Here is a 20,503-nt window from a genome sequence, read left to right as displayed (position 1 = left end):
AGAAAGAATAAACAACTTCGTTAGCGAACACCATCGTTTTTCCAACATATACCATCTTTGTGTTGCAATTCATCTTGGAAGATGCAGATCTACTTCAAGCAGATCGCGTAATTGTAGTATTTGAAAGCTCGTTCATTGTTCTCGATATAAAAATCATTTCCTTGAAGGGAAAAGAATGGGCGCAAAAAAAGTTAAAAATTTCCCAATTAGGCAAGTTTCAACCTCTCCACATTCATACATGCAGAACAAAAAGATCGAGAAATCTACTTACAAAGGTAATTAGCAAGGTATTGGCTATAAAGTGAATCTAGCATTGTAGCACATCTTCAAGCAGAAAGTTTATACCTTGTTGAAGAGAGAAGTGGCTGGCTTAAAGTGAACGGCTGATTGGTTGACAGGGAGGCTGCAGCACTTGTTTAATAGTGGAATACAGCAGAATGAAATAGAAACCAGAATGAAAGAGAAGAATAGATTGGTTAGGTTACATCCAGTGGTACCAGCTATCAATAGTTTAAATATTTCAGGTGCTACCCGTTAGTCTAGTCTAATTTTCCATATGGGGATACAAATTCTCATACCTGTAGGTCATTTCTCGTATTACCATTTTTCGAGATCCTAGGGCGTTCGCTAACACTGTCGTTTTCTATTGCATCATATATTTCATATAGCTTGGCTCGAATTAGGTCTCCTCCGCATCAGTCTCATGGATGAAAAGCGAATGTGAAAATGTCATTATTGACCACACTGAGAGAACCCACCACGACATCCCACCATAACCCTGCGCATCAAACTTAGAAATAATCCACCCCCAAATTATTGGGGCAGCACACCGAGCTAAGGCGGTGACTGTCATGGCATAGCTGTTTATTAACGCTCTTTGCTTCTTTGGAGATGCCCTGTGAATCAAAATTAGATTTTGGGCGAAGGTAATCCCGTTAGCGAAGGAAACTACGCTACTATTCAAGTATAGTAATAACCCGGTGACATATTTGGGCATTGCCTCATTGTACTTGTGCAGTGTGAACACATATAACGGTAAAAAGAAGTAGATAATGGGATTTATGGACAATCCTATCCTGAACCCAAGATCAGTTCTGCAATATTTGGTAATTACAGGAAAAAGTAATGAAACAAGAACTACCCCAATTAACCCTGTTATAGATAAAAGTTTTCCGATCTCTGCAGCACTGAAGCCGTACCCTCCTTTAATATGAAACGGGAATTTTAAATCTTCTACTCGAAGTGCTTTAGCTAGTAAGACTGGATAAAACTCGACGTAGATCAAATTCTGGAAGGAACACATAAAATTGCTTATTATGCACTTCCTTACGGCCAATGGTATTATCAGCTCATGTTCTGCTTCTGTATCAGTTTCACTTTGTGAGGCGTCAGCATCTGAGATGTCTACTCGACTCAGTTTACCCTTGTGGGGATAGTTGTGCATTTCTATGACCGAGTTGTCTTCCATCTCTTCATCCAATAGGGGTTGTCCCACTTCAAAGTATTGTCCTCTCAGTTTCCAGGGTCTTTCGGGTACTTGGAATCCCAACAGACGTCTAAGCGCATCTCCTACTTCTAGTCCAATATCTCTGGAATACTTTTTCTCCTCATGAGTTTCTTCCAAGAAAAGCCAGCCTATAACGATGAATATCAATATCAATACTGCAACCACCACGTTTGAAAGGAGGAATGGGTAACGCGAAAACAACCCTTCATCTGCTCTCAGTAGCTTTGTAGTAGAAGACTTTGATACTTTTGTACTCGTAAGCACTCCTCCCAACCATCCACCTATACATTTACCAAAACTCCAAAGGAGGGAAAGGTTACTGAAAGCAAGACCTTGATGTCTATTTTCGTGAGCGATTTCTCCCACTGTTGTTCTCATGATAGAGACGTTACCATTGAGCAATCCCATCAACAGTCGAGCAAATAGAGCCATGTAAAAGTTTTTGCTCAAACCAAAGATTATCATGGAAAATGCTGTTCCAGCACAACCACACAATAGTATAGTTTTCCTCCCATATTTGTTTGAAGCCTTTGCCCAGTGTACTGTGCTTAGAAACTGGCTGAATGAGAAGGAAGCTGCTAAATATCCACTGTAAGTAGAAATTTGGGCATCGTCCTCTGCGATATCAAAATGCTTGATCATGAAGTAGATGTAGGGGAACATCGAAGTAAAGGCGATGGGCTCGCTTAGTCGGAGAAATCCTATGATAACCATCTGGAATACAGGGAAACCACTTAGCTGCTCTTGGATGGTGAATTTGTTGGTGGTCATACTGCTATAAGTTATGGGACGTATATATTGAAAACCAGAAGCTGGAAACGATTGCAAAAATGTGAACTACAGTAAAGTCTGGGTCTGAAGAGCAATTGCCAAGTAAGAGAATTGACAACTGAAAGCAAAACCGGTTACACCTTTGGATCTTCAACAGTAGTCTTGTTCCTCCGATGAATTGATCAACAAAAGTGTTTTTCTCCACAGTTCCAGACAGATAATGGTGCAGATAATGGAAAGCTATGGCACGGCTTCATCAGGAAATCGCAGCACTGTCCGAAAAAATAATTCTGTATTCCGTGCTTTTGATTATTAATTAGATATTTGACAGGTCCACAACGAAGAGAGATCCAGCAGCAAAGGAATGTATATTTTGATATTGTGATAGTGCCAGCAAGCTAGCAGTTAGCCGAATGTATGTATGGCAGGCTTATCTTCTAGAAAAGGGGCTCTTTTCCATCATAATTGAAAGTATCAAGATGTTAAGATAAGAGGAGTTCCATCTGGAGTTCTTCCCGAGCTCTCCTAATTTGAATTAATTATGTGCATAACTCGGTCTTAGAGCCCAGATGGGAATATATTGCGGTACATATTCACCACCACTTCTCCACGACAGCTCTGTTAAGGGGCTAGACTGGAACATTGTATTCTATGTCCATTTAGTTTGGTGCAATTTTCGGTTAGTTCTACCTTGTGGCAATTCGTAATACGGACGAATGAGTTCGAAAAACTAACTTCAGCAGATCTCTGGAACTATCTTGGTAGATACGAAAATTGTTACATAATGCTTTACAAATCCCAAGTACAAGCTCGGATATCTGGAGTTTCAGGTTACATGATATTAGCCAGTTCCAAGTCGCCAAATGGAACTGTCGATGGTGCAAGTTTCGGAGATGGCAGTTCCGAGCCCTGGATGCTACAAACATTACATTACTAATTACGCTTTAGATAAGTACATGGTAATAGTGCTGAAAGCTCAAACTCAATTGTGTTGTAAGCTCGCAACAGTTGTGGCAGATGACAATAAAATTTGCAACAGCAAGTGATTCTTTTGAAAGCTCTAAGCTCTGTAATTGTTAGACCCAATTCTGCGTAAATTTTCAGCCACCCAGAAGTGTAGCTTCGGGCGAGTATTCCATTGAAAACTCGTAAAGTTCTTCCCTTCGTTCAAGTATGGAATATATTCTTTAATAATACAATTGGACTTATTCCATGTGTTCGTCCGATTTGTTGAATAGCATATCAAATGCAATTGGTGTTGTAAATTCGTGATTTTATATAGGCTGCAACTCTTAACCGATCATAGTTTTGAACCTTTTGGCACGAAATGGCAACTCATGTTTCAAGATACAAAAATATATCCGCCAAAAGGCGAGACACTATTGTTCCCAATGGCCTCTAATTGCCTCGATATTGAATTACAATAGAATTGGAGGCTCTGAATATTTAATATTCAGACGGCCAAGCACAGATTTTTCGCAAGTTGAATTAGACGAGGCAAGAATATAGAAGTCTATGAATAACGCCTGCGGCAAAAACACACCAAATAGTTTAAAGTCTAGAATAAATTGTCGATAGCATAGCCCATACAACTTATACTGTCGTCACAAGATACAATGTAGCCAATTCGAAGGGTATGAATTGCAAAATGTTCGAGAAATGGAAATGCCACAAAGTCTCGGGCACCGAATGTAGTTGATAAACAGCACTACTGCAGTTTCATGGTGGAATCGGTAGACTAAAAGATTCCATGAAGAAAATAGCAGGTGATCCTACCGAGTAACTTGACTACTAATAAACCTAACATGATGCAAGATAGTCTGGTGTAAACAATCTCAGCGTCAAAGGTACTCCCGAAACCACCGACCCAGTGGAGTAAAATTCACTGATTTGTACAAACTACGAAAGGATTAAACTGAAACTACTGCTGATTTTGCAAAATTCAAGATGTACTGAAAACGCATTTTGCAGATGATTCAGTTGTCAAATTACTGAGGAAAAGGAGGCGGATGCTATTTGTTTATTACAAGAGGATGATTCAGAAGTCTGACATATTCCGAGCAAGAGGAGGCGCTAAGGAATGCCAGATTAATTCCGATGAATATCGACATGGGCAATTATTTGCATTAATTGCGTTAATTTGCTCTAATGACTTCGGCTGATCAGGGGTAAGAACTCGGGATCAGTTTATAATGCAAATGTAAAATACGAAAATGTGGTAAACGAACAGAAGGTTAACTTCACCCGAGAGAGTGGCATGGAGTCGACAAAAATATAGACGAAATGAAATGCATTAAAGCCAGCTAAAATTAGCAGCGAATCATGAACCGTATCGGTATAACTATTAGATTGAATTAGCACATTTCCGAGGGTGTGTAGATAACCTAAGGTTATCACATGTAGCACCAGAAGCACTCAACAATTCCATAAAATTTTGCCAAGGGAGGCCACGCTTCACGTGATTGGTAGAGAAGCTTTACAGCTTGTAGATGGCTACTCTGAGGCAAATGGAGCTTAGTGTGAATAGGTTGAAGACGGCTATCTCGGTTTACAATCTAAGTGAAAAATGTGTAATCTGCATTATTATTTCACAGCGCTCATAATTGCTTGATAATTGCCATGGTTGCAATTTGAACCTGCCGCAACAAGCAGCTTGCAGTGAGAGTCTCGAGAAAAGTGCTAGCGGGTAGTTTAGATTACTTGAGATGGCATTTAGGATTTTAGCTATTGCCGGGGAACGAGGGGGCTGTTCCGAGGGTAATTATACCGGAAACTGTATCTGCAGTTCCGAGGAGTCGAGGCGGAGAGAAACCACCCAGTGACTGCTGCCATAGTTTGACGCTAGCAAAGGCTATCCTCCTGGCTAATGTAGGCCGCCACCATCGATGGAGCACGAAGCAGAGAAACTTTTCGGTGTTTCGGGTAAAAATGGAGTGGTATTTGGGAATATCGGTAAGAGAACAAGATGAGATGAGCTGATATGTGCCCATTTCCGAGGGCTAAGAGAGACTATAGTACAATCGCAAAAAGAGAATCTCCCACGGAGAAAGAGACTACGGTCTTGTTCATTGCATCGAGGAAAGCAATCCGCCTCGACGGAGCAAACACGGCGACACCGCGTGTGAAAAATCTGGCACCATCTAGTAGGAATCAAGTCAAATTCGAGGGCAGGGCCGGAACATGCGTCCATCCAAGTATAGATTCTGTAGAGAAGAAAAGAAATGAGAGAGGAGGTTCCGGTCAGGAGAACTGCACTATATGGATCACCAACCATGTTGATCTTTAGTAGTTACAGCTAATATTATCATCTTTGGCTAGTTAATTAATAAGCTAGTGTAGATCATAATTTTCGTAGCCAATCTCGTAGTCCGGTAATTTTCCAGGATGGAATTTCCTGAACAGTCGGTGCAGAGACAGGTTTCGGAGCTTGAAAAAGTACTCTTACATTTCTTCAGCGATTTCGTAATTCGTTCTACCACCAAGAATCAACCAAATATCCACACCGCTCCTTCTGGCCATGCTTCGAAGCCTCCACCGGAATTACCCACCAGCCGATAGTCTAACTCTATTGCTGGTGCAATGCTTGATTGAGACTGGCTTCATGCGGCGGCCCTCCCTATGGGACGACTGTCTGCAGGAGTGCGAGTATCACCAAATTTCACACAGACCTGGGAGAAAAAACTGAACTCCTCTTTCCCAAAGTTATATACCAGGAAAGGGCCAATTCTTCTACTCCTTTTTTCTAGAAGGAAGCTTCTTTTAGTAGCAGTCGAGTCTATCGTCGTTGTTTTCGTCGTCTGTGTTGTTCCATCTGCCTCAGCTGTCCGTTTATATATTGTTTGTTTTACCTAGTTGAGTGAATCCAGTGATCGCACTACTTCCTTCGTTCAACTCTTAGATAAGATTAAGATAAAGCAGACAATAGATATACGACCATATTCCTCACTGTTATCGTTATAATCGCTACCATTATCACCATTCAGACTCATATAATCTCGTATTTCCCCACGGTTCCATACCCTCATTCGCTTCAGTCGCTCGTTCTTATACCCAAATTGATTTTTCAATCAAATTCCAATTTTTCAAATTTCAAATTTCTAATCCTTGAGCCCATTTAGTCGAACCTAGAAAGTTATAGCATGAATATCAACATTCCGTATATGCCCACAGCTATGCCGCTGTTCAACGAAGGCAACCCGTTGGCACATAACGGCCAGATGCCGATGGGCTTCTCTGGAATGAATATGGAACACAATAACCTCAACGATATCAACCATACCATGATCAATAATGTGAATAACGACATCAATAGTATGGGTCACATCAATAATCACATCAGTCATAATGACCCTAGTAGTAACTCCTTGACTCCGTCACCGGTCTCGGGAGCGTTCCCTCCATCTTCCCGGTTGGATATCACTCCTCAAGTAGCTCCACAGCTGTATTTCCAAACACCAAAACTGGAAGTGAGTCCGACGTTTGTTGGCCAGAACCAACCTGTTTTCTTTACGCCTGTAACGAATGGACCTCCCACGGCCACTTTTCCTGTAATGGGAACGCCCATGGGTAATGCCAATGGTGCTATGGCATTTTCACCAATCACTCCTGGAGTCAATAATACTGGCAAGTACGTTGTTCAAAGCTCACCAATCTGGAACAACTCTTCGCCAACTGTGGTTCAATATTCGCCCATTCAGTCGTCGAACGATTTTTTGAAGAGTAGCCCTACTGTAGGACTTGGTTTGTCATTGGAGATGAATCCCATCCAAGAACACATGGTACAGGTTCAACAGTTTAGGACAATACAAGAGCAGCAAGATCAACAACAAAATCAGAATCAACAGAATCAGCAACAACTACAAAATCAGCAAATGCAACAGAATCAACAATTTCAGAATCAACAGTTTCAAAACCAACAGCTTCAACAACAGCATTTACAGCAGCATTTGCAGTCCCATATTCAGCAGAAGTTCCAACAGCAACAACAACTTCTTGCGAGACAGTTTAACAATAATACAAAAGTAGTGCAACAGCAAGTCCAGAACGTTGCACAAGTTCCAGTTCTGGAAGCTGTGAAGACTCCTAGATCACCAAATACGCCCAAGACGCCCAAGAAAAAACCTGGTTTGACTAAAAAGAAATCGAGCTCAGTTGCAAAGAAAAAGAAAGAAGTTGCTTCGGCTAAGTTGGAGTCGCCTATAATGGAAACGCCGTGCACAGTAACCTCAACTGAGATTTCTCCTGGTGGAAACTCCACCATTTATGAGAATGAATCGCCTACCACCATTGAGATGACGAGTCCGCAGAACTCGTCAAGCAATGGAGGTTCAGCTGTAAAACATGAATCCGAGTTAACCGTAGACGATATTCTTAACTCAGATCCGTTTGAGAATATGAAACATGCTCTATTAGAAGGTGAGCAGCCTACCGACGATCTTATTTCTGAGTTTATCGACTTTGACTGTGACGATCGCTCTTCTTCTGAAGATATCGACATAGACCATATCCACAAGGACTTCAACGATATCTTTGGCGAGCCAGCTGCTTTGGAGTCTGCTCCTGAAAAGGAGAGACTTGCAAGCATTAGCGAAGATACTTTGCCTACAAGCGTGAATAACAGCTCAAACTCAGAGTCTTCGCCGACTGGCAGTAGCAATTCAGTAAAGACACCCAAGAAGAAAAGCACTTCCAAGGTGAATAAGAAGGTGTTGAAAAAGGCTAGCTCGTTTAGTGGAAACTCGGCTTCTTCTACTTCTACCTCGTCAACTTTCATATTTAATTCCAAGGTAAACATGGCCAAGTCACAGTCGACATTGATATTGGACACGCCGTCCAAAAAGTCTAAGCCCACGCTGCTCTCTTTCAGTGAGTGTTCACAAAGAATTCCCATATTTGCATTGGGGAACCACTTCTCTTTTGTATACGAAAACGGAGAATCGATCAACAAATCTCTCAGTTCCAGTTACACATCGGTTCCGGCTCCGTTAAGAAAGACGAAGTCTTCAGTAAACTTCAAGAGCTTGGGAACATCTCAGCTGCTGTACGATGGCTTCACACATCTGTCGCTCAAGGACTCTCCACGAACCTTGAAGAACATGCAAGCAGGCTTGGTTGAGTTTCAGCTCGATATGAATGGAAAGAAACGTTAGATTACACCAATAGAATGGATACAATCCACAGGTTAAACGTTGGTTACTCGGATAATTCCAACGTCGTTAAAGTCAAAAGGTACAGGATAAAACATAAGTTTAAATGATAAAACTTCAGTAATTTAAGGATAAAACTCAGATAGTTCAAAGGACATTACTCTTCAATTCTACAGCTATAAGACAAGGATTCGCAAACAGATGTCGGTATAGGTTTGCCGGTTTTGTTTTATTTATTTATGTGTTCTCTATTTAAGTTTTATTAGTTTCTAGCCATCGCTTCTTGTTCGATACAAGATGGCCTCCATTGGGAGACTTAAAAGAATATTATATGAATTGAATTGCACATAAATAGGAAGTAAGAAAAACCATTAGACGATTAGAATAAAATTCTATAAGATGGTTACAAGACCATCATTTACTCTTCATATTTTGACAGATGGCCTCTTTAAATTCCAATCGTATTGAGCTATTATTTCAATTATTTCATACTAGAGTCTATAGAGCTATTCTGAGTACTACACTTCACTAAAGTTACATTCATATCCTGATGAACATTGACTTCCTACACCATGCTCTGTTAAAATGTTTATTGAATGCTGCCTATAAAATAACCAACGTTAATATAACCAACGTTCCTATGCTGATGATGAATGAGCAGCTACTTCAGTCTTCAAGACTTGAAGTAACAACCATTAATTGCAATTCTATACTACAATGTGAAAAACTCAAAGTGAAATCTTCCTCTACAAGTCTTTGTCTCTTGGAACATAGTCGTCACCTCCAAGAATCTTTTCTTTTCTGAATTTTCTAAAGAAACCAACTTGTCCTTCCAAATTGTAAGCAGCAATAGTCAACCCCAAAGGAACTAAACCCATGAAGACTACGTTGAACACAGCAGATCTTGGCTTAAATCTGAAGTAGTTACCCAAGTTTTCTTTGGCGAGGTTGAATCTCTGGAATTCGGGATCAGGTCTCAATGTTCCGGCCATCTTGCAGTTGTGAACAATCTAGAGTGGGCTGGAAGCTGGAGTATTGAAGCAGTAGACGGTTCTGGATTATGGAATTGGTTTTGTAGTTTTTTCATTGGCTGGTGTATTGTCACGTGATGGTTCTATCATGTGATCATTCTTGAACTGAAATGAAAAAAATTGGAAATGGAAATGGAAATATGAATTAGTGATTCACATGTTCTTTGTCATGTGATCATTATGCGAAAAGAATATAGACCGGGTTTGTTTATAGTGGTCGGGATAAATAGGTGTCTGCCTTTCCTTCAACATTCGCTAATACAAGTTGATATACTTAGAAAGTGGGTCGCCACAAAAGTCGCCAGAAGAAAATAAAACCGGGCCCTTTCCAAAATGGCTGACGTTTCTGGTAGCAGTATCGATTTCCGGGTGACTTCACTTCTTACAGAGCACTTTGGGTTTCCTCCATTGGCTTTAGTAGACGATGTGATAAACGCCGTCAACGAGATCATGTATAAGTGCACTCTGGGGGTTGAATCGTATTTACAGGAACGAAAAGAGCATGCTTTGAAAGCAGGCAAGGATTCAAGTGATGTGTTCAGACTTGTGACGAGCGATGAAATCAAAATAGGCACAGCTAAGTTGGAGACGTTATTGGAGAGTCAGGTAGATCGCAATTTCGACAAGTTCGAGTTGTACACGTTGAGAAACATATTTACGTTGCCACATGACCTTGTAGAAGACGGCTGGATTAAGTTAAAGCATCACGAAGGCATTGAGTTTACAGATAAAGCTTCTTTGCGAAAACTGGAACTTGACGAGAAAATCTCGTCCTTAGTAAATAACATAAGGCTCGAAGCGCAATTGCGCAAGATATTGAAACTCCAGATCATCAAAGCACGCAAAGTGATAAAGATATTGCGACTCTTCAGAAACAATTTGGTTTTCTTAAGCCAGAAGGTCATTCTGGAAGAGGGTAATACTGACAATACCAACAGCAGTAAACCACAGCTTTCGCCAAAGGCGCGTGAAGCATTGAAGTCGTTGTCTCCCATTGATGAGACTCTCTATTTCTTGCTTCAGCAGGTGGATGATTTAATTTCACAGACAAATAGACTTTCAGAAAAGTTGAAGCTCTCCGGCTCGAACCAGATCCAGTTTTTGCCGAATCTTCGAGACAGGTATATCGACAGCAAATCAATGGAGATATTACAGCAGCAAGATAAGGGCCAAGACGATGCTATGGATGTAGACCAAGATGGAGAGCATAGAAAAGTCACAGAAGCTTCGTTCAGAATCCTGGACGATGGTGGTGCAGGCATCGATGGGAGTCAATTGATGAGAGAGAATTTCTTGCCAAGCGAGGTTCTGCTCTCGCAAGTGGAGACGTTGAAGAGTATATCGCAGAGTCTTCGTCGAGAGTCCGATAAAGAGGAGCTGGACTAGTGTATTTTAGTGTAAGATTATGTACTATAGCAAAAGTGTATTCTAAGAAATGATGTACTACGAATATTGTAAACAAGCATTGGTTTTCTAAAGAGACGTGATTTATTCCTACTATCACAATTTACTAAGACTGGAAGACATATTCCAGATTGCTTGATATTAATGGTAGAATAAAATGTGAATAGCTCCATAAAGTTATCTAATTTGCTGATGTTCCCATAGAGATTATGAGGTGCGTACGATTGCAAAATGCAACATAATTCGCCTAAAGCGCCAATTGAACTGAAATTAATCAAAATAGACTGATTGATAATGTTAGTACCACCAATAATGGCACTATTTGTAGGAATTTATGAGCTTCCTTCTATCCTAAATGTTCAGCTCGGCAAAGCTCTCTTTACTTCAGAATTGCTTGATCTCGCTATCTCGATGCGGAAATTGCTACCAGATTAGTCGCGCATCGAACAATTTTTTTCTATGCAAATGAATATTTCAAATGTAATTTTGACTCACATAAAGTAAATGTCTTTTTGTTTCTCAAGGCATAAAGCTAAAAACCGTTAGAATCGGCAAAATCATAGAATGGCGTTGTCAGCAGTAGCCTGGTTGTTACAGGACTCGATTACGGTATTGGGCAAAGGCGCCGACGCTTCTCCATGGAGAAAACAAGTTTCGGGAGTAATGGGCTCCACTTCGTTGGCATGCTGGATAGTTCTTCTCATGCCTCAGCTTATTGAGCAATGGAGATTGAAGTCTGCCGAAGGCATTGCTATTGGCTTCATTTGCATCTGGTTCATGGGCGATGTGTTCAACTTGGTGGGTTCAATCTGGGCGGGCTTGCTTCCTGAAGTCATCTTCCTTGCCGTATGGTTCTGTATTGCTGACTTCTTGATCATTGCTTCCTATTTCTACTATACCCACATTTTCCCAAAACACCACCACAGCCACGGTAAAAGAAAAAGCACCAGTAGCTCTGTAGGCGAACGTCACCATCACGATCGCGAGAACCACCAACATGAAGGTGCTGCTCACCACGAACATCACCATCACGAACACGAATCTTCTCCTTTGCTCAGAAGAAGATCATCTACCTTGACAGATATTGCCTTGGAACCAGAATATCACAGCATATTCATTAAATACGTATTGCCGTTGATTTTTGTGGTTGCTTGCGGCTTGATGGGTTTCTTCTTAGGAGGATCTTCCACTGGCGAAGGTGACGATGCTCCTCTGCCTCCTGACGATATCCGTTTGGGTCCTCAGATCATGGGCTACATGTCGGCGTTGCTCTACTTGGGAGCACGTATTCCTCAGATCATCCAGAACCACCGCCGGAAGTCGGTCCATGGCTTGAGCTTGTTGTTCTTCTTGTTCTCTACCTTGGGTAACTTGACTTACGCTGGCCAGATTTTGTTCTTCCGTAGTGACTCCCAGTATATCTTGCTTAATTTAAGTTGGTTGTTGGGTTCTTTGGGAACCATCTTCGAAGATAGTTTCATCTTCTTGCAGTTCTACATCTACCAGGACAACGACAAGGAAGATGCCGTTGAATAAGTGTCTTATCGTATATATTATTATTCAGTTCATCTTAGTCTACTTGAACCAATTGTTTATTAGACATGTATACACAAAATTCACATTCTTTGCAAAAAAGGAAAAAGGAAAAACAATAAACGACTATTACCAACTTCAGTGGTTGTTTAAGTCTACTCAAGAGATGTCAGATGTTGTTAACATTACCTCTTTCTAGTAATTATTCATTTCCGTAGAAGATAGTATCGGATATCATTGGCTTATAAACTACTGGATCTGTTCACATAGTATATTATATATATACAAAATAAATACAAAAGAAGGTATATTCTAAGTCTATGACGATTTTTCTATTTTTTATAACCATTCTATGTTATCCACATAATAACCGTAATACCCATTTTTCCTATTGTATATATGGTCAACTCTGTAGTTGACGAATCACTGAAACCAATTCACACGAAGAAAGATAAAAAGTAATAATAATGATAAAAAGAACTAAACCCGAAGTGACCATTCCAAGTCCCGATTGTAATGTTAATGTTAATGATTATTGAATTGATAGTTGTAGTTGATGTTGTTGTTGTTGTTTATAAATATTGTTGGAAATGATGATCTTCTAGCCAGCCGACCTTTTCAAAGGCAGCAAAGAGTCTGGATGCCTTGTTGACGTCGATTCTACAAGCCTTCTGAGCATCAGTTCTTCTGAACTGCTTGCCAACCTTCAATCTTTGCACTTTTTCGTAGAACAAACGTCTCTTGGAGTCAAGATATACGGCTGCTGGCAAACGCAAAATCGATGCAAGCACTACTTCGGCTGGGTGCAACTTGGACAAGTTGGGGTCAGTGGACAAATCCATAGGCTGACCCTTCCATTCGATCTTCAAGCACTTTGTGTTGTTGGCTGGTAAAGTCTTTTCAGCTACAGGAGAGAAGTCGGGAATGGACTCGTCTATAAGCAGCTGTTGTTGTTGAGCAATCGAAGGCGACAGAGTGTTGTCCCTTCTGATCTTCTTTTTCTTGGGAGTCAAGTTCACAAGCGAGTCGAGCTCCGAGCCGGACTCAAAGTCCATATCTCTGTTGGTCGTCTTGATGACTCTTCTGGTTCTTACACGGTCAGTCGACACATCTGACTCGTTGTCGGAGTCCAAGACCGCGGCTCTTCTCTTGGTCGAAGTGGCTCTTCTTTGCTGCAACAAAAACGCAGACTTTTTTTGCAGCTCTTCCTGCAGAATCACGCTGTACTGGTCGAGAAAGTGCAACTGGTGGCTCTTATAGGCAGGGCCCAATTCGGCCCAGGCATCGATGGTGAGCTTGTAGTCCTGGTAGTTTTCAATCTTGAAGGGCGACACCGTCTGCATGTACAGCTTCTCCATCACCAATGGCGGGTGGATGGTGACATTGTTGCGCTGGTAGGGCGAGAGCGGTGGAGAGAGGATGTTGGATGTGACCGAGGGCTTGGCTGCGGAGGTCACGAGCTCCGACGTCTTGTACTTGAACTCTTCTACAGCCTGGTTGTTTGGAGTCAAGCAGCCAGACAAGTCTCTGGTGTTGACAGATCTGGAGAGAGGGTGGTATAACAACGACATGGTGCGAGTATGGTATTATCGTCGTAATTCTATGCGTAGAGTACTTTGGCTATTCTATGCTTTTGTGCTATTAGTTGGTATTTATGGCCGTACGCTGTTGTTGTTGCTATAGATAACGAGCTATTCTTAGTTCGTGTTATGTATAGAACGGTTGCTATTAGTAATGCCTTGTGCCAGATATCAGTGCGATAACTGTTGTAGTGTACGACACAAGTGTCTTGTTTGTGTTTCGAGGTTATTAGCAGTCAATTGTGTCTGGTTGGGACGGTTGAGCAGCTATTTGGAAAGCTTTTGGTAATTTATAGAAAAAAAGAAGATAAAGTTGTTTACACTTTTATTACAAATTCTACTGCGAAACCTGGTGCTTATAAAGATTTGATAAACATGACTAAACGAAACTGCCCGCTTTATATAGCCAAGGGTAGATAAAAGAAAAATTTTAGGCAGCACGAAAAAAGAAAGCATGAAAAAGAAACTTTGCACCCGATTGCAGTAATAAAAAAGAAATGTCGCGCCTGCATATAGTGTGCGCACGACAAAATCCGCCGAAAACGGGAGGTGCGTCCCAGACAGTGAAACTGTGACGGCCAAAGTAGCCCACTTGCCTAGTGACTGGCTGCTGCTATCGAAATGCATGTCGGATGTCTGCACATCTCTCGGTGCTGGAAACAATCACAGTAGGGCAGAGCCGGACAGAATCTGAACAAAGAGCGAGCACAGCTTTCCTTTATCTTCTTGTTTCCACCTGCCTTTCCGCGAGCCTGAAGGAACGAGACTGCCGCCCTGTGTCTGTTGGTCCGTCTCTGTTGGTCTCGCTGCTGACCAATGTCTGGCTGTGGCACTTCTGTGACTCTCTGCCAGATCTGGGACCACTGTGCTGTCGCTTCCAGAGTGACTGGGTGATTCTCCTGTCTCGCTGTCTGATCGCTCTTGTGTCTGCTGCCTACTGTTCGATAGTAGGGTCTCGTCTGCGCAGAACGTCTTTTTTCTGCAACACGACTGCACATACATGCATGCAGTAATAGCAAAGTCAGATTAGCACCAGCACCAAAGCCGCAGCTCTCGTCCTCATTTCAGGGAATGTCGCCAACCAGTCTGCCCAATTCAGCAACTTTGGATACCAACTACCTGCCCTTACTCAGCTATCATTCCGTGTCTCCAATCTTGTGAATTCACACATCCCCAAAAATGCAGCTGCCTGTGAAATTTACGCCTGTGACACTCAAGACTTCGGTCTTGTGCCAATCTTTAATGTCTGAGATGATTGTCTAATTCCTGCAGACAGTGTATCGTCCCCACAATCCTAGATAACGCAGATAACGGTTCCAGCGAGACATGGAACGAAATCTCGCCATACCAGATTACCTACTGTACTTGACGAATCCCTTCCCGGATTCTATTGCTGTCACACATGTCGGACATTGACTCCCTGTCAAGCCGCCTTTGGGCACAATTGGTGATCTCGACCTTTAGATGCCCCTTCCAGAGTGTTCTCTGACAATGCCAGTTATCCGAACCGCGTGGACTGACGTTTACCACGCTCTGCAAAAGTGGCGGTAAATTTGGTCACATATTTCTTATACTGGTTGCATTTGAAAAATGTCGCGAACACCAGATTTTCTGCAATCGTTGGCTCCGGTACTACGCTACCACTCCGGAAAAAAATATTATAATTTCAGGCTCTTATTTTTTAATTTTGTTTCACTTTTCTGATCTGTTTCTCTTACAATGTTTCATTTTTGCCAAAGAAAATAGGGCTACTTTATGGGCATCGTCTCCTAGTATATGTCACTCGCATCTGTTAAAGTCAATTTGTTTCAGACTCTTTTGCGGGGCTATCTGTGATTAGCAATGTCGTATCTTTTAATGTCTGTCAATTTATTCGCAATTTCACTAAATAGAATTCTTGGACACAATCGCCGTGTACGTTATGCAGTTGCTTTCTTTTTGCGATCGCGAGACTCAGACACCAAATGTGATTACTTCACCTGAGCAACAATTGGCTACCCCAGACGGTACACACAAGCTTTTTCAAAGAGCCCCACACCGTATCCAAATCACACCCAAAGGTTTTCAAAGTCAATGACAAGGCAGGTGGGCACCCTGGGTGGGATCAGAGCCATCGTCTTTTAAGAAATGCCATTGCTTGTTTTTTGCTGTCACAATTGGTAGCAGTGGAAGCAGTAAAAAAAGTCGGTCCGATCAAATTCTGAACTGATTATACAGATCAGCCAGAACAATAACGAAGACCGTAATTGTCTACATGAAGCAGACATACATATAGTATTATTTGCAAAACTACAAAATGTCGCTACTGCCAGAAATCCGTAGCTTCCTCTACCTCCGATATTCGGTGGTTGCCTACCTTAAGATTCGTGACCGTTAAATGTCAAGCGAGAACTTTTCTGCATCACTGAACGGGCTTTGAATCGTGACTCTCTTCTCCACACTCCCAATTTTCTCAAGATCTGCTCACAAAAAAGACGACATTTGGCTGACTCCATGACTTTCTACCTGATCACATTCCATCACAGATTTCCACTTCGAATCCCTACGGTCAGTTTTCTGTGTGCCCATTATTGAATCAGAATCACTATGGAAAAAGATTTCCTTCACTAGAAACTGTCTGCAGTACCTGTATAAATTTATTTTTAGTATGCAGGCCAGCTCATCTCGTCTGGAACTAATGGCTTACTTCTTTGCCTTGTCAACCTGCTCAGCCAAACAAGGTGAATCCCAGCATGTCAATCTGACAGTAAAAGCCTGCTGCGAGATGAGCACTTTCCGTATGTGGCCATTTTTGTCTGCCCTGTACTTCCCAAATTTTAGCACAAATTGAACCTGTTCGGATGAGATGGAGATATCCGACGATTTGTCATCCTAGAGAATCTAGTCAAACTCAGCCATTGACCTTCAATTCTGAGGGCCACTAAATAACGAACTCTGTTGATCCCATACATCAAAACAGCTGCTCAAATCGATAAGAGTGTCGTCTACAAGCAATCTTACGCGCTACCATATTGGTCACGTTACTATCTTCAAATGATGTCCTGTATATAGTGTCTACAATATTTGAGTCTTCAACTTTTCAAATTTATATCCATATAGTATCTTTCCGTTGATATGAACTTAATAAAGACCAAGATGGTGAATTATGTCGGAAAGTTGTGTCTTGCTCCGATGGTGCGATCAGGCGAATTGCCGAATCGGATAATGTCGCTTAAGTACGGTGCAGACCTCGTTTGGTCTCCAGAAATAGTGGATAGGAAGCTTATTCAGACGAGGCGAGTTGTGAACGAAGAGATAAAAACTGTTGACTACGTCGTGGATTCTCCTCATGGAGCAAAGTTGGTTTTTCGAACTTTTCCGGAGCTTGAGGCTGGAAAATTGATTTTACAATTGGGATCTTCTGATCCGGATTTAGCTGTACAGGCTGCTGAGAAGGTGATAAAAGACGTGGATGGCATCGACTTGAACTGCGGATGTCCGAAGCTGTTTCTGACGCACTCAGGTATGGGTGCTGCATTGTTGCTGACTCCGGAGTTGCTCTGTTCAGTCCTTCGAGACTTGGTGCAAAAAGTAGGCATACCAAATCAAAAGCCTATCAGTTGTAAGATCCGATTGTTGGACGATTTGGAGGCTACCAGAAGTCTTGTAGATCAGATATGCGAGACTGGGATAGCGAACTTGACTATTCATTGTAGACAGCGAGCCATGCGGAATCGCCAGGAGCCGATCTGGCACTACTTACTGGAGATAATACCTCGAGTTCAGCTGAAAGGAATCAGCGTGGTTATTAATGGGAACCTTCAGTCTAAGGCTGATCTTTGCAGTTTGCAAGATCTTTTCAACAATAAAGACATAGGTGGAATGATTGCCGAGGCTGCCGAGGCCAATCCAAGCGTCTTTTCTGATTCGCCATTGACTCAAGATAAGCTAATTTCCGAATTTTATGGCATCACCAAAACGTACGGCGATGTATTTGCTGGAAGCAAGTTCATGATGTTGAACCAGATCCCTGGAAGGTCACCTTTTTATCGTCAAATAGCCCAGACAAGGACTTACGAAGATATGGAGAAAATAGTCCACGAAATCCAGAACGATAAGGAGGACAAGTTCATTCACAAGATTCTCAACAAGGATCTCCAGAAACAACGCTGCGTGAATGGTGAAGAATTTGCCGCTCACATGGTGCTAAGAAAGGAGGTAATGCAAAGGTTGGTAGGAAATAACAAGCGCATTGCTGTGGAATCAGGTGGTGAGAGCAGCAAGAGAAGCAAACTTAACGAAACAAAGAGTGCTATGGTAGCAGTATAGGATATAGATAGAGATTTAGGAATATCTAATGAAAGAACTTTTCAATTCACCATGTTGTAGATTACAATGTCTATAATATTATGTGGTCTTCCCGGACTCTATCATACTCCATTATGCTATATTCTGCAACTGTACGCTAAGTTCCAACATTCTACTCCTCTAAATTCTCTTCTTCGATAATATATCATCCCATATTTTATACCATACTATTCCATTCAGAACTACCCTCTCCATTTCCTACACTCTTCTTCGGGACTAATTATCATTAGATTATATACAAGTCTGGGGACCAGACATTCCAGGAGTATGTACGACTCGTTGTCTCTATAAGATGAATGCCGTGTCTTGCTTTCTTTGCTTTCTTTCTTTATCTCACGGAAAGAGCTTAACATCATATCATGATTTTCTCATTACTGATCACTGTAACAAACGCTTGATTCCACACCAGGCAGAGGCCGCACCAGCCATCAATGCCGTGGAGTATGCCATAGGCTTGATACCGGCACTGCTTCTGAAAAGGGCACCAGCCAAAGCTCCAGCAGCGACTGTGTTGTAGTCGTCGTGCTTTCCTCTCAATGCATCGAGCGAAGAATCGATCAAGTTGTATGTCAATGCTAAAACACCTGCAGAGTTACCCAAATAAGGACCTCTCTTGGTCATGTGGTTCAACACTGTGTTTAACTGCAACTTTCCTGGTGAGTTAGGAGGAATGTTCTTTATACCCTCTTGCATACCGTAGGCTCCTCCAAGACCTAAACCAAGCAAGTACACAGCACCAGTACCGTAACACAAGTCATCAGTCCAACTTCGAGAAGGAATAATACCCTGTGCACCTTCGACTGTGGTTAACTGTTCATCTTCCAAGTCCAAATACTCGATTCCCTTATCCAAACCGGCCAAAGGGTGCAATCTGGACGAGTCCAACACTCCTGGAGTTTGGAGAATCTGCGACACATCTGCAACTTGCGCAGGATCAAAGCCCAACGACTGCTTCAAATCGGACTGACTCTGTTCTTCGGTCTTGGGTTTACTTCCGAACAACCACGACATTGTTATGTTAGAGTTTTAGCTGTCTTTCGCTTGTTTTAGCTGTATTTTCTGAGTTTCTATATTGAACTCAAATGGTAGAATCTGAAAATTATATGAAAAATTCAGTTTAATACGGTCAAAATGACACAGATTTTAGTTGTGATTAGCGAGAATGTTACACCTAACTCGCTCAAACTGGCTGGACCTTGCTGTCACTCGTTGTCTGCTCGAAAATTCGTCCTGTAGCACGGTTTCCAAAAGGGATACTATTCGATTCGGTTTTCTCTACTGAAAATTCTTTTCATTTGGTGGAATTTTTTTGCCTGCGACGTCTGCAGGTTGACTCCATTTTGCAGATTGGCTACTTCCGTCAATACGTCACGTGAGAATATCGAAAACACTACCGAAGACAGCAGATGGCAATATGGTTGATAAATATGGTGTTACGAACAGTTCACGTACCAGGTTGGTTGCTTCTGGATCAGTTGTTGAATTTGAATTTGAATATAAATACATATGTCAAAAGTTTTATCGAAAACTATTATGTACTAATAGGGCATGTAATTCCCATTAAATGAAATCATGATTTAGCATGTAGAAGTGCAGTAAGGAATATTTCCACATTCAGCATGTTTCTTATTGACTTCTTTCATTCATATCCCAGCTTGCTGTTCTCTGGTCGGACCTCTTGTGGCCAATCTCTTATTCCTTCGAACGGTAGCGCTACCGTATCATTCTGTCACGTGCTCTGACTGAACGAATTTAGGTTTCCCAACTTCAACTCTCTTCTGCCAACCCTTTCTATAATCAGACATTAATTCTCCAGGAACTTATACATAGGTTGCGTTTGGTATTATTCGTAGACTCCGAATCCGATACTTTTGTCTCCGCGTCACAATCCTCTTTGAAAGGCATCCGTCGCGTGTCTGGAATATCGAAACAGAAACCACGAATCAGACTAAGAAATATGTCTCTGTCATCGCCAAAGACAGCAGAATTGTCACTAAACGGCAATAGTCATACAATCTCAACTCAAGCAAGTCGAATACTACATGATGGTCTAGATCATTCAAGGAAGGTGGCGACTTCTGACGAGATTTCATCAGAAAATGAACCCCTCCAGCGTGGACAATCTGGAATAGAAACCAAAACGAAGGAAGACTATTTCGGTAACGAAACGTTGAAAGATCCTCA

The 20,503-nt window shown here is 41.8% G+C and overlaps 8 protein-coding genes across 8 annotated transcripts; 4 read left to right on the top strand and 4 right to left on the bottom strand. All coding sequences in view use genetic code 12, as the record gives it.

Moving 5' to 3' along the window:
- Positions 1-679: 679 nt before the first annotated feature.
- PICST_44978 (major facilitator superfamily) lies at positions 680-2,278 on the bottom strand (the record flags this gene model as incomplete). The annotated part of the gene is made up of 1 exon (XM_001384185.1): positions 680-2,278. One exon carries the CDS (start codon positions 2,276-2,278, stop codon positions 680-682), a length of 1,599 nt encoding a protein of 532 aa, XP_001384222.2.
- Positions 2,279-6,417: 4,139 nt separating this feature from the next.
- PICST_31664 (predicted protein) lies at positions 6,418-8,427 on the top strand (the record flags this gene model as incomplete). The annotated part of the gene is made up of 1 exon (XM_001384526.1): positions 6,418-8,427. One exon carries the CDS (start codon positions 6,418-6,420, stop codon positions 8,425-8,427), a length of 2,010 nt encoding a protein of 669 aa, XP_001384563.2.
- Positions 8,428-9,170: 743 nt separating this feature from the next.
- Positions 9,171-9,416, bottom strand: PICST_44644 (predicted protein; the record flags this gene model as incomplete). The annotated part of the gene is made up of 1 exon (XM_001384184.1): positions 9,171-9,416. One exon carries the CDS (start codon positions 9,414-9,416, stop codon positions 9,171-9,173), a length of 246 nt encoding a protein of 81 aa, XP_001384221.1.
- A 372-nt stretch (positions 9,417-9,788) lies between these two features.
- PICST_59500 (predicted protein) lies at positions 9,789-10,610 on the top strand (the record flags this gene model as incomplete). Its single annotated transcript, XM_001384525.1, has 2 exons — positions 9,789-10,337; positions 10,371-10,610. Coding segments are annotated over 2 exons (789 nt in total), but the record flags the coding sequence as incomplete, so codon positions are not given.
- An 882-nt stretch (positions 10,611-11,492) lies between these two features.
- Positions 11,493-12,395, top strand: PICST_45061 (predicted protein; the record flags this gene model as incomplete). The annotated part of the gene is made up of 1 exon (XM_001384524.1): positions 11,493-12,395. A coding segment is annotated over one exon (903 nt), but the record flags the coding sequence as incomplete, so codon positions are not given.
- Positions 12,396-12,652: 257 nt separating this feature from the next.
- PICST_65645 (predicted protein) lies at positions 12,653-14,241 on the bottom strand. The gene has a single exon (XM_001384183.1). The coding sequence runs from the start codon at positions 13,961-13,963 to the stop codon at positions 12,965-12,967; it is 999 nt and encodes a 332-aa protein (XP_001384220.2). The 5' UTR covers positions 13,964-14,241; the 3' UTR covers positions 12,653-12,964.
- A 2,862-nt stretch (positions 14,242-17,103) lies between these two features.
- PICST_72127 (predicted protein) lies at positions 17,104-18,328 on the top strand. The gene has a single exon (XM_001384523.1). It carries the CDS (start codon positions 17,108-17,110, stop codon positions 18,278-18,280), a length of 1,173 nt encoding a protein of 390 aa, XP_001384560.2. The 5' UTR covers positions 17,104-17,107; the 3' UTR covers positions 18,281-18,328.
- Positions 18,329-18,530: 202 nt separating this feature from the next.
- Positions 18,531-19,550, bottom strand: TIM23 (mitochondrial import inner membrane translocase subunit TIM23). The gene has a single exon (XM_001384182.1). It carries the CDS (start codon positions 19,328-19,330, stop codon positions 18,698-18,700), a length of 633 nt encoding a protein of 210 aa, XP_001384219.1. The 5' UTR covers positions 19,331-19,550; the 3' UTR covers positions 18,531-18,697.
- Between the last annotated feature and the right edge of the window lie 953 nt (positions 19,551-20,503).

The sequence above is a fragment of the Scheffersomyces stipitis genome, chromosome 4 (genome assembly GCF_000209165.1).
Source record: "Scheffersomyces stipitis CBS 6054 chromosome 4, complete sequence".
In the NCBI taxonomy this organism is placed as follows: Eukaryota; Fungi; Ascomycota; class Pichiomycetes; order Serinales; family Debaryomycetaceae; genus Scheffersomyces; species Scheffersomyces stipitis.
This window is presented reverse-complemented; position numbering and strand designations above follow the sequence as displayed.